At 41.0% G+C, this 15,174-nt stretch overlaps 1 protein-coding gene across 3 annotated transcripts in view; it reads left to right on the top strand.

Annotated features, from left to right (window-relative positions):
• SMURF2 (SMAD specific E3 ubiquitin protein ligase 2) overlaps nt 1-14,400 on the top strand; it is a 66,368-nt gene extending 51,968 nt beyond the window's left edge. For 2 of the 3 annotated variants that reach the window (XM_040581977.1, XM_040581978.1), the window contains 9 exons: nt 1,679-1,889; nt 3,427-3,530; nt 5,034-5,148; nt 5,595-5,773; nt 6,222-6,359; nt 6,594-6,714; nt 8,102-8,303; nt 10,144-10,219; nt 10,534-14,400. In XM_040581977.1, the coding sequence (XP_040437911.1) occupies nt 1,679-1,889; nt 3,427-3,530; nt 5,034-5,148; nt 5,595-5,773; nt 6,222-6,359; nt 6,594-6,714; nt 8,102-8,303; nt 10,144-10,219; nt 10,534-10,633 (1,246 nt within the window). In that variant the 3' untranslated portion in view covers nt 10,634-14,400. The remainder of the gene's footprint in view (nt 1-1,678; nt 1,890-3,426; nt 3,531-5,033; nt 5,149-5,594; nt 5,774-6,221; nt 6,360-6,593; nt 6,715-8,101; nt 8,304-10,143; nt 10,220-10,533) is intronic. The other variant, XR_005826044.1, reaches the window with a different exon arrangement.
• The last annotated feature ends 774 nt before the right edge of the window (nt 14,401-15,174 follow it).

The following is a 15,174-nucleotide window of genomic DNA, read 5'->3' as shown; positions in this document are numbered from 1 at the left end:
AAGTAAATACAGTTTAAGTGAAATAAATACTTAAAGCTAATCACAAATGAAAAGAAATGACCGTGCACGAGCACAGATGACATAGAGCCATATTCTGGAACTGCTCTGAGTGAGTGTCTCTAAATTATTGTCATGACTTGGTTTCTCAGGAGTGACTTCAAATAGCTGTAGTTTGTTGTAAGACCAATGTGATCAGCTTGCAAATAAAGTTAAGGAAGCCTTATTTAAAAAAAACAAACAACCCAAACCAACAACTGAAGCAAACAGCAATACACTGTGAAGGTAACAACATCTATTAAGCTAACTTCTGGAGTCGTGCATCCTTGGTCACAGTGGCAAAGTAGGATTTCTGTGCCCTATTGCCTCCTTAGAGCCCAGGAGTAAAGAGGTAGTATTATTAATATTAAGCTTTGAGTTCTTGCTGAAGTGATCTATGTGTGCCATTGCAGGGGTTTCTAAATGTTATGCTTGTAAGACTACTGATAAAGATTTCCCGGTCACCTGGTGTTAGTTTCCCTCGAGGGTGGTTTGTGCAAAATCGCTCTAAATAGCAGGTTAGCAAATAATAGAATAGCTGTTCCAGAGCCACTGGGCGAACGGGGAACACCCCCACCTTTTTTTAATTGCCAATTCCGAATGGCCCTGTGGTGGAAGCCTGCTGGAAGTGAAGCCTGGCTGGCCAGAAGGGCTTTCTAGCAGACCTTGTTTCGAAACAGACTGAAATTTTTAAATACATTAGCACTGCGTTTGGTTCCATCTAATGTTTTTTGGTCTTTGATGTTGAAAAAAACAGTTTATTAAGATTGCACTGGGAAACGCTCTGAATTGTAACCTTTCTTATTTCTCCAGTAAACTTAAGGCATTCTCATGTGTTCACACAGAGGTAATTCTTCTCATGGTTTAGTTACAGTACAGCTTTTATCCCACATAGTTTGGAAATGCCACGCTGAAAAGCTGTAAAAATACCGACTTACTGTGTACAAAAAATGACACGAGAGGATATCTCTGCAACACGATTAATTTACTTTTCCTAGTAAGAAGGTAGATTTACAAAATCTCTTAGAATTGCTAGTAAAAATACTTGCTTATCTGTGCCAATTAGTTACATGTGAACTCCCAAATTCCTGTGGTCCAGACTAGGCCAGGTACAAGGGACAAGGTCCTTGCCAAGCTGCCAGTACAAACATCTTTTTGTAAGCTTACTCTTTTTCAGACAAGCCATTGAAAACAGACTATGGTATTGACCGTAGATTAGAGGCATAGTGTTTGGCAGATCCCTGAATTTTAAAATGGAGGAAGGCAGAACATGCGAGGGAAATATGGAAATGGTATCTGAGAAATTCAGCGTCAGCAGCTTAGTAGTAAAACTGTATGGATAATACCTTATTATATAGCGCCATAACCTTTTACATACTTTGTAGAGTAGTACTAATAGTAATAACAAACCCTAAAACCAACTGATGGTTGTTGCCAAGGCAGGCAGAAGCATGTGTCTTTAGTCAGGATAAAAATCTTTCTGCCTTTATTTTTTCACTGGACCCGGACATTTTGAGCGTAATCACAATCGTAGTAAATCGAAAGTAGTTGAGTTACAAAGACTTAAAACATTTAAGAAACATCTGAAGAAAACAGGGGACATATGCCTTGAATATCTGCAAACAGCTGTGTTTGTTTCTAGCCGCCAGAATCAACTTAAAGATCAGCAGCACCAGCAGCAGCAGCAGGTAGTGTCCCTGTGTCAGCTGCCAGATGAGGCAGAGTGTCTGACTGTGCCAAGGTACAAGCGAGACCTAGTGCAGAAACTCAAGATCCTGAGGCAAGAGCTGTCACAGCAGCAACCTCAAGCTGGCCATTGTCGTATTGAGGTCTCCAGGGAAGAGATTTTTGAGGTAATACGAGAGTTTGACCCGTTTCTTACCATTGAGGGAAGGGGAGGAGGGTTGTTCGGAACTGCCTGAAGAAGTCATTCAGTTAGATTAAATCTTCAAGTCTGGAGTTAAAGCGGGAATTTTACCGGTGGCGAATGGGAAGAGGAAGCATTTCGAGGGGCTGTTAAGAACAGTTATGTACTTTAAGTAGATGTATTCACCCTGTAGAGAAGAAACACGAGGAAGGCTTTCCCTGTGGCCGGAGGAGTACAGACTGTGCCAGAGATGGAGGAGGGAGTCCCAGCACTTCCTGCGTTTGAAGATGCTGTTGCACTTCTTCCTTGAATATAAGAACGCAAATGTCTGTTACAGAGGGAATGGTACAAATTGAAAACCAAAGGAGTGATCTTTGATCTACTGTAACTTAAAATTACTATTGAATAGCATTCATCTTTGGAGTTTACATTGCTTGGCATCTGTCCCAATTCTGGTTGATTTTTTTTTTTTCCCCTCCTGTCCCCCCCCCCGAATCAGACCAATTTTTCTGAATTGTCTTGGCTTCCAAATGACCAGAGATGCCCACAGTGGGGTATCTGCATTTTATTTTGTGACGTTGTTCAGAAGAATTCTGCTGAATTGATTAAACACAGTTATAATTCAGTGGGTTTTTCTGGAGAACAGTCTGTTGCCTTGAGAACACTCTCACCCATCCCACCCATCCCTGATGTATTTTTTACCCCACCCACAAAACTGACAGCCCCACTGTATTGTCACAGTTTTTCCCGGCCAAGAAAGATTTGTGTCGGTCTTCCCTTTGGAGACAGTCAAATCAGTTCATAATCAACTAAAAAAGAAAGGGAGGAAAAGCTGCTGTACAGCAGTGAAAATTATTACGTTCTTGTTCTGAAAACTAAGTGTTGGGTCAAGCACGCCTCCCTCTTCTGTTCTGCAGCGCCAAAGATTGGGGCACCGATAAGGGGACATAAATAAAAACTAGATATTTTTTTGTTTGTTTGTTTAATACCTTTTTTTAAATTAGCATTTGTTTTGCCTCTTTCAGCTTTCTTTTTTGTCTTTTCTTGGTGAAGCCTTACTGATAGAGGAATAATTGTGTAGGTTTACTGGGATGTTCTGTTCTTAAAATGCTTCTTGAAGGTTTGCACGTGTGTTACACCCAGAGTAGAAGCTCCGCTGCTGGCTTTTCAGACTCTAAAAATTGTGAGCCTTGATGCAGAACAAAAGACCAACACAGGTTGTAATTTTTTGTAAGTTATGTGAGAATGAGAGAGAGGATGTTCCGATCACCGTACCCCTCTGGAAATCTAATGGAAAACTGTTCTCACAATATCTTTTCTACTGGACAAGTGTTACCACGTTTGTAGAAAACTAAGTACCAGTTTGTGACTTGAGAAACTGGTTAGTGTCTAGGAAAATAGTATCCCCTTTAATAGTATCCCCTGTGGACTTGGAGTCTGAGACTCCCTTCATTTCTAATGAACAGTAGTAGCTTCTTGTCTGTAAGTAGCAGTTAATAAAAGAAAGGGTTGTGTGTTTACAGGAATCCTACAGGCAAGTCATGAAGATGAGGCCAAAAGACCTGTGGAAACGATTAATGATAAAATTTCGTGGGGAGGAAGGCCTCGATTATGGAGGTGTTGCCAGGTAAACAGTCGCTCCTCTGTCTCTTCCCTCCCACCTCAACCCACCAGCTACACCCATGCATTGAATCGTAAACCAGCCTTGTCTCAGCCCTCTTTCTTTTAACAGTATTCTTATTTATATTTCTGTAACAGAATGCAGGAAAATATATTATTTCAGGTAGTCTTAAATGAAAAACTGCATTAAAAAACCCCTAATTTATTGGAAATAAATCAAAATGCGTGTTACAGATCACATCAGACATCTATCATATATGTGAGACAGGCTTTTGGTATCTATTGAGATTACCATATTTTTCTTTGGTTAGTAAAGCTGGGGTATCTGAGAATTTGTACCATTAAATATTCGGCTTTGTGGCGGAACTTTTTATTAAAAAATATGATTTATCGCAAATTGTCACTAGTGTTTGCAACAAAATGTTAAAAACTAGCGGTTAGTAGGCAGCTTAAGTCTGTCAGTAGTCTGAGGTTATTTTTCATCTGCTTATAAACACTGACATTTATTGTTGTATGAAGATGTTCCTCACATTATAAAACACCGTTAGGGATTGTATTGGCCAGTTGCACAGATGCTGGTTTACGTCACTGAAAATACTCCCCACCTCTGGCATGTGGATCTGTTCTCTCTAAATGAGTGTTGACTCATTTAGGAGTATCCATTGTTTGCATTGCATTTTTTTACCATTAGTATTCATTTCCAAGTACAGACGATGCTCCCAAACATCTCGTCTTCTGCATCTGTAGTTGGTGCACAGCAGGTCACCTCTGGGGTGAACACATGGATCTTCATGAGTTTGCAAATGGCCAGTCGAGTCTTCACTTCGTCCGTTCCTAAATATTTTAACGTGCTAATCAGCTATAACTAGTAAAAAGGTCTTGTTGAATCAATCGCTACTAATTTTTTGACACTAGTAATAGTACTTAAAATAAAGAACTGACAGATACTACTGTGCACTCTTTTCCAAAGTATCCGCTAGTATTCTTCAGCGTGAGTTTTGTTCCTAGTCTGTCTGCCATGGAGCCTTTGCTGTCTTCCATACATGAATCCAGGGAGGCCAAGCTGGGAAGCATTACGGTTTTCCCAGTCCTCAGATCGTTATTGACTGATCTGTGAACACGTAATTAAAACCTTAACTAAATACATCCCATTACCTGAAGACAGTTTTTATTAAAAGTTGTGACTGGAACATCTCTGCAGCCTAGTTGATAGAATACACAGTGTCTTGTCTTGGTGTGTAATGGATGAAGGAGAATCATAGTTGGAAACTCTTGGAAATAAGTAATCTGGAGAAAAATTTTGCAAAGCTGGGAAATACATCAGCTGTCAGGTGCTGTGCAGTTACTGAGCGAGTAAAAATAATTCTGATTTCAGCCTTATCTAAGCATTTTCAGACATAAATTCCTCACATCTGTGTTTAACAGTAAGATTAAAAAAAATCATCCTGTTTTGAGAAGATTCTGTGGGAATGCATTTGTCTAAAGTACACAATTATTTTCTTTTCTTCAGGGAATGGCTCTACCTGTTGTCACACGAAATGTTGAATCCGTACTATGGTCTCTTCCAATATTCCCGAGATGATATCTATACACTGCAAATCAACCCCGACTCTGCAGTCAACCCGGTACGACTGGTAACGTGGGTTCTGTACATGGGGGGGTTGTGCCTAGGAATTAAAGACGTCTGGAGAGCGTTCTAGGCTTAGGAACCTAATTCTCGCGTTAGTATTGCTGGAGACTGGATTTGTGCAATGATATGATCATGTCTTTTTAGTACTGATCAAAGAAACTTCTCAAATGTGTTCTTAATTTTCTGTAAGATGTCAATTTACGTCCCCTTTGGGAGAAATTAAGTTTATTTTGAGTCTTAGTAGCAAGACTTCTGGACTGGAAGCGATATACTCAATGTGCTGTGTATTAAGACAAACAAACCAGAAAGCTTTGGATATGTTTTTGTTCTGGGTTTGTTGTGTTTTTCTTTTCCTTGTATTGAAATTTTAGTTCATATTCAGCGGATGGACCCTGGAGGTCTTACTGAGCTGAATGGCTTAGTCTCTTCTTCCTATTCCAGGAACACTTATCGTATTTCCACTTTGTTGGACGGATCATGGGGATGGCTGTGTTTCACGGACACTATATTGATGGGGGCTTCACGCTGCCTTTCTATAAGCAGTTGCTAGGGAAGCCAATTACTTTGGACGATATGGAATTGGTTGACCCTGATCTTCATAACAGCTTAGTCTGGATACTGTATGTACTGCATGTTATATCTTACAATGCTGGAATTCTGTCTCAGTTAACGTGTGATGATGTTCCTAAAGTCAGTTGTGAAGAAACTGAAAATACACTTCCAGTTGAAGTGTATTTTGATCTGCTCAGGCAGGTTTCTCACACGATTCAGCTTCTTTAAGGCTTAGGCCACGCAAGGTACTCAAATTTGGGGGACAGGGGGAGTTCAGAAATGTTATTTATTTTGCCTATTATTAACAGTAATATGTTATTAAAAATATAACACTGAAACTTTGTTAATGGTTTTAAAATATAGCACAGTAAAAATGTATGATCACCTTTTGCTTCCAAGCAGTATTTTGAAATGCTACTGAGAAAGTGCATTGTGGTGTCTGTCAGGTATATCACGGCTGTGATATATTTGCGCAGTATGTTTTCGCTGGGTCACTTGCTTATTTCTTTCCACCAGTGAGAATGATATCACAGGAGTCTTGGACCATACGTTTTGTGTAGAACACAATGCATACGGGGAAATTATTCAACATGAACTGAAACCCAACGGCAAAAGCATCCCTGTGACGGAGGAAAACAAAAAGGAATATGTCAGGTACGTCAGTATCTTTTTGCAAGGTTTTTTATAGTCCTGTGGTGGGGAGGAACTTCTACCCATTTGCAGTAATTGATGGTGTTATGTTGTTGGGGTTTTTCCTAAGTGGTAGCGCAGCGGTGGTGGGGTGTGTGTTCCTGTCAGTAAGGCCATTTTTGTTTTTTGGCTGGATAAATTGCAGGTTTATTGTATTTGAATCCATCTTTCACAAACCCAATTTGCACTTGCTTGCAGACTTTATGTAAACTGGCGATTTTTACGAGGAATTGAAGCTCAGTTTCTGGCTCTACAGAAGGGATTTAATGAAGTAATCCCACAACATCTGCTGAAGACATTTGATGAGAAAGAGTTAGAGGTCAGTCCGCTAATGTCAAGTTATGTCGTCAAGTGTAACAATAAAAGCCTGAGGCATTCTTCTGAGACTGAGTAACGTGCAAAGTTGTCTCCCCAGTGCTTTAGGGGTTTGCAGGTGCGCTGTTACAAGAAATACAGTTAGCATAAGAGGTTACCAGGTCACGCAGTCACTGAGGCTGCGTGTGCCTTCCACCCAGAGCTGCAAGAGTGTTTCTCAAGGCGGTATTTCCTAACTGCAGAAGTGGTAGAAGAGGAGACCCTCTCCTATAGCTGAAAACCCAGCAGAACCTACAGCGAGGTGTCTGCAGCCACCTCGGATCGCTGCAGAGTGCTGCTCCAGCCGAGGTGCTGGTGCATGTTTCTCACGGTGCAGTTTCACGATATTAAATTCAGTCTGTCACTCCCTGCCACCTCCCGCCACTTACCCCCAGCCCTTCCAGCACGCTGCGCTGACCTGGGTGTCGGGCAGCTGTGTGGTTTAGCAGAGCTGAGTTATGCCAGGCTGAATTAGCCCTGTAAATACGGCGTAAGAAGAGGTGCTGTCACCGGCAAGTGTGCTACAAAATGTCAAGATCGGCACCCAAACAGTACCCTCTCAAGGCAAATCCTGTACGTTGCCAGCTTGTGTTAAACTGCAACCTAATATACAGCCTGTTAGCGGTGGAGCTGAGGGGGTTTGCCGTATAAAATAACCGCAAGGTTCATTATTCATGCTCTCTTCTGTTCACTGTTCCAGAATGTCAGTGATGGCTGCTCTTTCATCCTGACTATTCCCGCAAGGCAGCCGTAGTGTTAACCCAGAACCATTGTGCAGGTGCAGAATCAGGGAAGCTCCAGTGTTCTTAGTCACAAGAAAACGTCTTCATGACCGTACCCCTGCTGGGCTGAAACGCGGAGCTCCGTTTTAGAAGCGCTGAAAGCTCTCCATCGGGGAGTTAGCCTGGTTTGGGTGACATGTATGGTATGAGAAGAAGATTGCTTTGGGGGGTCCAGAGTTGGACCAGCCAAACTACACCCTTACCTACGCTCCAGAGAGACACACTGGGCTCAAATGTGAACGTTGCACACACTGTCGTACAGGGGCAGAATCTGTGCTTCTGTCATGTAATTGACAGGTCAAGGCGCTTCTGTATAAGCTTACAAAACTGTTGGTTTATTCTTTTTTTTTTAATTTGAATTAAGGCCGTTTGAAAAATGGATTGTGTACAAAGGTAAGATTGAAAAAAACGTTTTATTTCTGCATTGCTTAAGATTAGTGAGAGGTTACAGTTTGCTGTTGGTATAAAAATCTGTTGATGTTTTTCAGTATCAGTTATCATTTGGCTAGCTTCAAAACCGTTTTTATCTTGATCGCTGATGAAATACTTAATTGTATTTTAAATCTGCAGCTGATCATTTGTGGACTGGGAAAAATTGATGTCAATGACTGGAAGGCAAACACTAGGTTAAAACACTGTACCCCAGACAGCAACATCGTGAAATGGTTCTGGAAAGCTGTGGAGTTTTTTGATGAAGAGAGGAGAGCGCGACTGCTCCAGTTCGTGACCGGCTCATCCCGAGTGCCTCTGCAGGGCTTCAAGGCATTGCAAGGTAACGGGGCTTCCTCCAAGCGCAGGCGTTTGCGGTCCCTTCTGGAGAAATAGGCCACAGCACAGAAACGTTAGCTGAACATGAGGCTGGTTGGCTGTAATGTGACTTTTTAAGAGTGATTTTTAATGGTTTGATGAATAACGATCACAAGTATTACCTTGTTATTCAGCTGTAAATGGCTCTTTTGTTTCAATTATGCACACGCTTCTCTGGCCAGAAGTTCAGATCAGCAGAGATCTCAGTGGGGTTCTCCTCGTGGCTTTTCTAGAAGCCTGGGTTTTAATTTCTGTCTCTTACAAGCCCCCATCACCTGTGCAGCTCTGGAACCAGAACACACCAACATGTCACGTTCATGCAATTCTGACCGCAGAGGCACTCGTAATGCTGACCACTTCTATTGTGGGAGCAACATAACCACGGGCAGCCCAGGCATCAGAAATTATCATCTTAATTACCAGCCTGTCTCCTGAACTTCAGTTGAAGCTCTGGATCTCTGTCGTGGGAGCTCTGGCTGCGGCCCATGCCGCTCAGCGAACACAAGCGTTTACCCGATCTTGCCCTCTCACAAGATGAGAGAAAACTGCCCAGGGGAGACCCTGATCATAAACCATTTTAACAGGTGGAAGATTCCATCAGAACACAAACATTGTGGTAACAGCTGCCACATACAAAAGCTGGTCACTCTAGAAATCTCTTCCTCCTCCATCATCCCTCTGTTATCAGATAGAAAGCCTCTTTGATTTTTTTTTTTTTTCCTCTGTCCTGAGCTCAAAAATGTTCAGGAGTATGAGAAACTCAGAAGTATTGAGGCTTTTAAGACCCTAGTTACTTTAAAGTGTGACAAGTGGTTAAATAAGTGTTTAAATCACATTGCAGGGGGTGGAGGGACTTGTGGCAGGCTGGAACTGTTAACCTGTCAGAATAGTTCCGGGCAGTGTTAACGCTGCTATTGATGCACGTGCCATTACCGCACCAGTGAGTGTGTGAGACTGGTAGTGGAAGTAATACCAGTTTAACATCATCTGTGCTGCAAGTTTCGGTGTGAGTACACTGGTAAAAGAAATATTTCTGTGAGCGAATGAAGCCTGCGTTCCCACAGATCTGAAGACGAAGGCTGCCAGGTTTAGACCGCGTTGTACTGACACAGCACAAGCGGCTCGCGTTTGATTTAACAGCAGAGCCCCCACGAGAGGGGCTGGCCCAGTGGGTCACGTCTGTAACTGGGTCCGTCTGCTCCAGCAACAATTCCAGTTTTGCAAATGTTAGGGCGTTGGTAACATCATCTGTCCTTTGTGAAATCTTCAACGAAATACTAAATCTAAAAGGCTGCTGTGCTGCGGGGTTTTTTTTCTTTAGTAGAGAGATTAAGGAGGTCTCTGTATAGTCAGATTAACAAAATTATAAGAAGTTGGTGGTGTGACTCCTCCATCAAATGTGAATGGAAGTGGCCGCAGCTCGAGACCTGTCACAACATGGGGCAGATACACCTGACCAAGTTTTGTTCTTTAGGAAGGGTGAGAGAAGTTAAATTTAAAACTGTTAGAATTACATAGTGCACCGTGTAGAACAGGCATTTTTATTTGTCCTTATCAGTGCTTTGTTCTTGTTTATCTTTCAATGGTTTAAATAACAGCATGGTTATCGCGCGTGGGTGGAGGGGAGGAATCGGTCTGACAGGTGCGGTGCGTTGAAGTTTTTCCCTGCCTGTTTGTGATTTTCAGCTCCGTGCGTGGCTTCTCCTCATTTGGTGGTTTTAGTTACTCGGTGGTTGTTGCAGTGCAACAAAGAAATTTCGTATTAGGCAACACAGTAGTAGTAGAGATCTCTTCTGGATTTTCAGGTGCTGCAGGCCCACGGCTATTTACAATACACCAGATTGATGCCAGCACTAATAATTTGCCGAAAGCTCATACCTGGTAAGACTTTTTCAGGTCTCTAATGTCTTACGTAGATTTAAGACCAACCTGCTGTCTGTATTTTGAGCAGTCTCTTTTTTTTTTATTATTTTCCTTATTACTTTCCTCTGCTTTTCTGATGCAATAAATGCTGTCTGTTATGGCGTAGTAAAGGTGTGAAAACCAGAGACTGCTTCTATTTACACAGAGTTCTGTTGGCCTTGTTACGTCTTGCTTTGTCGTGGTTTGACGTACGTTCAGCGGAGTTACGCAGAACGCTGCTAGTGACGCTTGACGTTCCAGGTCGCTGAAACTCTTCTGCCTTCTGTCCACAGCTTTAACCGAATAGACATTCCTCCTTACGAGAGCTACGACAAGCTATACGAGAAGCTGCTAACTGCCATTGAAGAAACGTGCGGGTTTGCCGTGGAATGACCCTTCCCAGGCTTACCTGAGACTCTATTTATACTCCTGTCAGCCAGAAAGCCCTTCCCTCAGCCAAGACTCAAGAAATGCTTGAAATACAGGAAACTTTCCCTTTTCTACACTAGGACACTGGGAGGGAAAGGACAACTTTGGAATTTTATTTTATTATTTTTTTTTTTTATTTCAAGAAAATAGGTTCTGTGGTTCCTGCCATAGGATCATTCAGCTGCTATTAAAAACTAATATCTTGAACATACAGAATGCTGACTTTTCCTACATTTCAACAGTTAAGCAGTATTCTATACTTAAAAGACTACTACTATTTTTGTAAAAGGTAATCTATTATATTTGCCTACCTGATTTCTATTCTCAGATACCAAGACACAACTTCAGCAGTCGGTACAAGTCATGTTTCAGCCTGTTTTAAATGTATGATACTGAACAGCATCTATACCTGCTATTTTTGGAAAAAATATTTTGGATTATTCTAACTTTGCATAAAATTGGCTGAAAGAATCATTAACCTTTTTAATTAAAGCCACTTACATGTTAACTGCATTTTCTTAGAGTAAAACATTATATTCTGCAATGTAAATTCAACGTCAATGTTACCACAGGGGGCTTTTTTTATATTTTTCAAGCATGAATTACAAATACGATGTTTTGGGGTCCTATTTATATCACTTGTCAGATTCCTTAAACAAAATTTCTAGTGTGAGCGACACAGTACTGTGTGTGCTGCAGTACTTGTGTTAACATGTGGAATAGACCTTTTTTAATGAACAGTAGATGTTTTGATTTTTTTAAAACAGCATTTTTCTAAGAAGTCTGTCAAGAGTATTTTTTTGTTGCTTTTGACTTTAAACACTGCGTTTTTCAGCTTTTTAAGCGTGCTGATGAGGTGGTATTTGACAGCAGAAGCCCGTCAGCAGTTCGTTTCAGAACCCATCCTGTCCAGTCAACCAAAGTTTGTTTGAATGCAGCCAAATCACACTATATATTTGTCGATGCTAAAGATATATCAGGTAAAACATGTTGTAATCTTTGTCTAGCTGCTCATGACATGTGGGTTTAAGTTACAGCTAAGAAAAAATGGTGTATTGACTGAAATATGTGTAATGTGCTTTGAAAATGAGGTTTTAAAAGCACATAATTTATTGATTGTAGGGATGGAAGTAAGTATATATATGAATTATAACATGGGTTGATCTCTTCAAAGGGGAATAAAATGCACTACCAGTAGAGGGAACTGAACTTTTAAGTTAGTTTGGAAATTCTCAGTTAAGATCCATATGATCTGCTTGTGGTGTGTAGATAAATCAGTCTGCTTAAGAGGTGGTGGCATTCTCCTCTCAGCAGTGAGGCTATTGGGAATTAAGTAGCGGGTTTTTTCCAATCAGTGTTGTGGTTTTGTAACTTAGGTTACAATCAATCATCAAATCTGCACTATTTTTACACTGCCAATGAGAAGAAAGTCAAAAGGTATTGAAAATGCTAAAAAAATGGGATGTAAACAGCTGTTTCATTTTTGCAGTGTAAGTCACACAGTGAACTAGCTAATTTTCTGTCTGTTCTATGGAGCTTGAACTTAATTTTGTTCTGCCAAATCTGACTGCCACAGTGAGTAAACTACTACTGGATGTTGTGTATTAGAATAGTGGGCAATGGACTACTTTTGTAGAATTGTGGTAAGAATCTGGTGAGCCAAATCCGCATGTTCATTTGATTTTTTTTTATTTTTTTTTTTTTTGTACAGCTGTTGCTGGAAGGTTTGTTCTAAGAGACTTGCTTCCCATTCTGGGCTGGCTGCAGAGATGAGGCTGCTTAGGGATGTAAACATAAAGCCAGGAATCTTGCTTTGACAGCCAGGTTTGAAATATATCAGACCGCTTTTTTTCCCTCCGTTTCAAGGGAATATTGCACTCATGTCACATGGCTGGTACTCTTCCCTAATCGATGGCTTTCAGGTGTAATTACCGGAGAAGCTACTGCTACAGCTGCCCAGGTTGCCTGGGGGAGCAGAGTAGGTTGTTGCCCAGTGTGTTTCTCACCCAGTATGCTGCGCTGTCGGGGAACAGTGCTTCAGACACTCCCACAGACCTTTCCTCCCCCCCTGCGAGTGCCGAGATAGGATGTGAAAAGACGATTTACAGAGACAGGTTCTTTTGACCACTGTTCACAGGATAGCTACTCCAGTGTTGTAGAAGTTTGTTTAATTTTATATCGCCACCCCACCCCGCTCTTGCTCAGGCTAAGGCTGCAGCCTCCCTGGTCATGAAGGATGGAAAATGCAGTTTGATCCAGCTGTTGGGAGGAGTCGGGAGTGTTAGGTGATTCCAGGGGGAAGGTGTGCTGCTGCTCCCCTCGCACCGGGCAGCTCCCCTCGGCACTACTTAAAGACTGGCTGTAGCGTGTGTCTCCTGACCACACCTATACCCGCCTCCCAGCAACCTTCTCCCTGTCAGCCTGCTGAGGCTGGTAAATGTATGGAATGCACAGTTACGGCCGCCCTTGCGTCCTAAAAGCATTTTTGAGGAGGGAGGAGATGAGCTCTGCAGAATAGAGACACTAGATGGGCTGATAAATACCGTTCATTTTCACAACAGCCTTAGCAGTGCATCTCTTTGTCCTACCAGACGTTTTGGTAGGGCATAGAGAATTTTAACTGCCACAGATCAATACTGTAAATTTAATAATTATAGGCAAAAGTAGACAAATCTATGTTTGACTTTCCATAGCTGACAGATGAGGATGAATATACCAAGTACTTTGAGTGCCTTTCTACCTTCGTAATGACTGAGAGCTTTAACTAGAGCACCTCATCACCTAGTCAGATGTTTATCTGAAAATGTTAAAAGGGTTGATTCCTTTTGCAAAATTTTGTTTCGAGATCATGTCAGCTACTTTCCCCTCAAAAAGGTGCTAAGCCTAATATTGCATTTTAACCTTGGACTTTCACCCCATGATTAATGTGAATATTTATTTCAATGTGTCCCTCTTACTGGGTTTTACTTTATCCAGTCTTTAGTTGTTTTAGAGAGATGTCACATTATGGTTTTATGCTGTTGCTTTTCATTATGAATGTTTAATTATGAACAGTGACTTTTGTAGATTTCAAATATACAGTACACGAGTTTCAGAGGATTTAATTTCTCGGTGTAAAGAGTTTTGTAATGGTGCTTTGTACAGTATGTATTCTAATTTTTTTGCACATAGTTTCAGTTTCCCTAAACTGATTTATTTGTACCAAATTTTTGTGTTGTACTAAAGTCCAGAGCACACAAGCCGTTTTTAAATTCTTGTTCTACAACACTACATCTGTATTGAACTTCTGGTGCGTTTAAAGTGGCTGCATTGATGGAAGTAAAAGCTTTGCTTCTATACCATAAGTATGCATCATACAGCTTAATGTAGCATGCTCCAATTGCTTCAGATTTTAAACAGCACCATATAGTTAACAGGTGCCATTTGTTGTACTTTACACTATGTAGTAGGTTTCTGGCTCTACCACATCCTCAGAGCTTTGTCTGTAGTTGTAAATTAGTTTATACAAGTGTAATTACTCCTCCACAAACTGACAGTTCTTAGTTTATCATTTCCATTGTATTTATTACAGAGTGTTTTAGCATTGGTATCATTGTATTTTCACCCAGCTGTTACATGAGCTTTAACAAAAAAAAAAAATCTGTATAAAATGGTTTTTAAGTACTTAATGTATGTACCCATGCAGAAGTTGAGCAATAAATTGTATGCTGTTTGCACTGTCACAGCATCAATGGTTTTAAAAGTTTTAAGTTTTTCTTAATTAAATATTTACTTTAAAATGTAACAATGGCATTTTTAAGTAACTCAGCTTTGTTCCAGGAGAAAATACTTAAAACTTGGTGTCTTTCTACACGCTGTTGCCTACAATAGGGATTGTGCTGATGTTCTAGTCAGACAAAAAAGGTCTTACTTTAGGCTTTCACGCAGTGGCGTACGCGTGTCTTGGCAGGGACTCGGCGTTGGTGAACAGATGTCTCCTCTCAAAATTCAGCAAAGCTAAACCGTCTTAAGGGAAGAAAAAAGGTAAATAAATCTGGTAAATACTTGTTAAATTTGATTAACTTAGCTGGTAAATATTGTCCCGTAGATACAGACTTTGTATTAGTCTGGCTCACAGCAACTGCCTGGAAATGGTTTTTAAAGTCAGGGTTGTGGGTGTCTGGTTTGTGGAGGGTTTTTTTGTTGCGTGTTGTTTAGGCTCGATTTTGGTTTTTTAAGTGCGGTATATCATGCTCTAACTGCTAGCTGATGTGTCTCATCTGTAAAGGAAGCATCTCCAGCTGCTGGGGGCTGCTTTTTCTGCTTCGCTGTTTTTTTTTTTTCTTCCCAATGCACAAGTCCGAATTCACTGAGTGTGGTACCAATTCTGTAAGAGACACCAACCACCTCTCGGCAAGCTTTAAATACTCTGTATACAACACAATTCCAGTATTTTTATATAACTTCTCACACGTGCCATTTTCAGGAAGAATTCTTGTACTAGAGCTTGTTCAAAATTATGCTTC

This window comes from Falco naumanni, chromosome 1 (assembly GCF_017639655.2).
Source record: "Falco naumanni isolate bFalNau1 chromosome 1, bFalNau1.pat, whole genome shotgun sequence".
Classification (NCBI taxonomy): domain Eukaryota; kingdom Metazoa; phylum Chordata; class Aves; order Falconiformes; family Falconidae; genus Falco; species Falco naumanni.
Note: the sequence above shows the minus strand (reverse complement) of the source record. Positions and strands in the feature narration are given on the sequence as shown.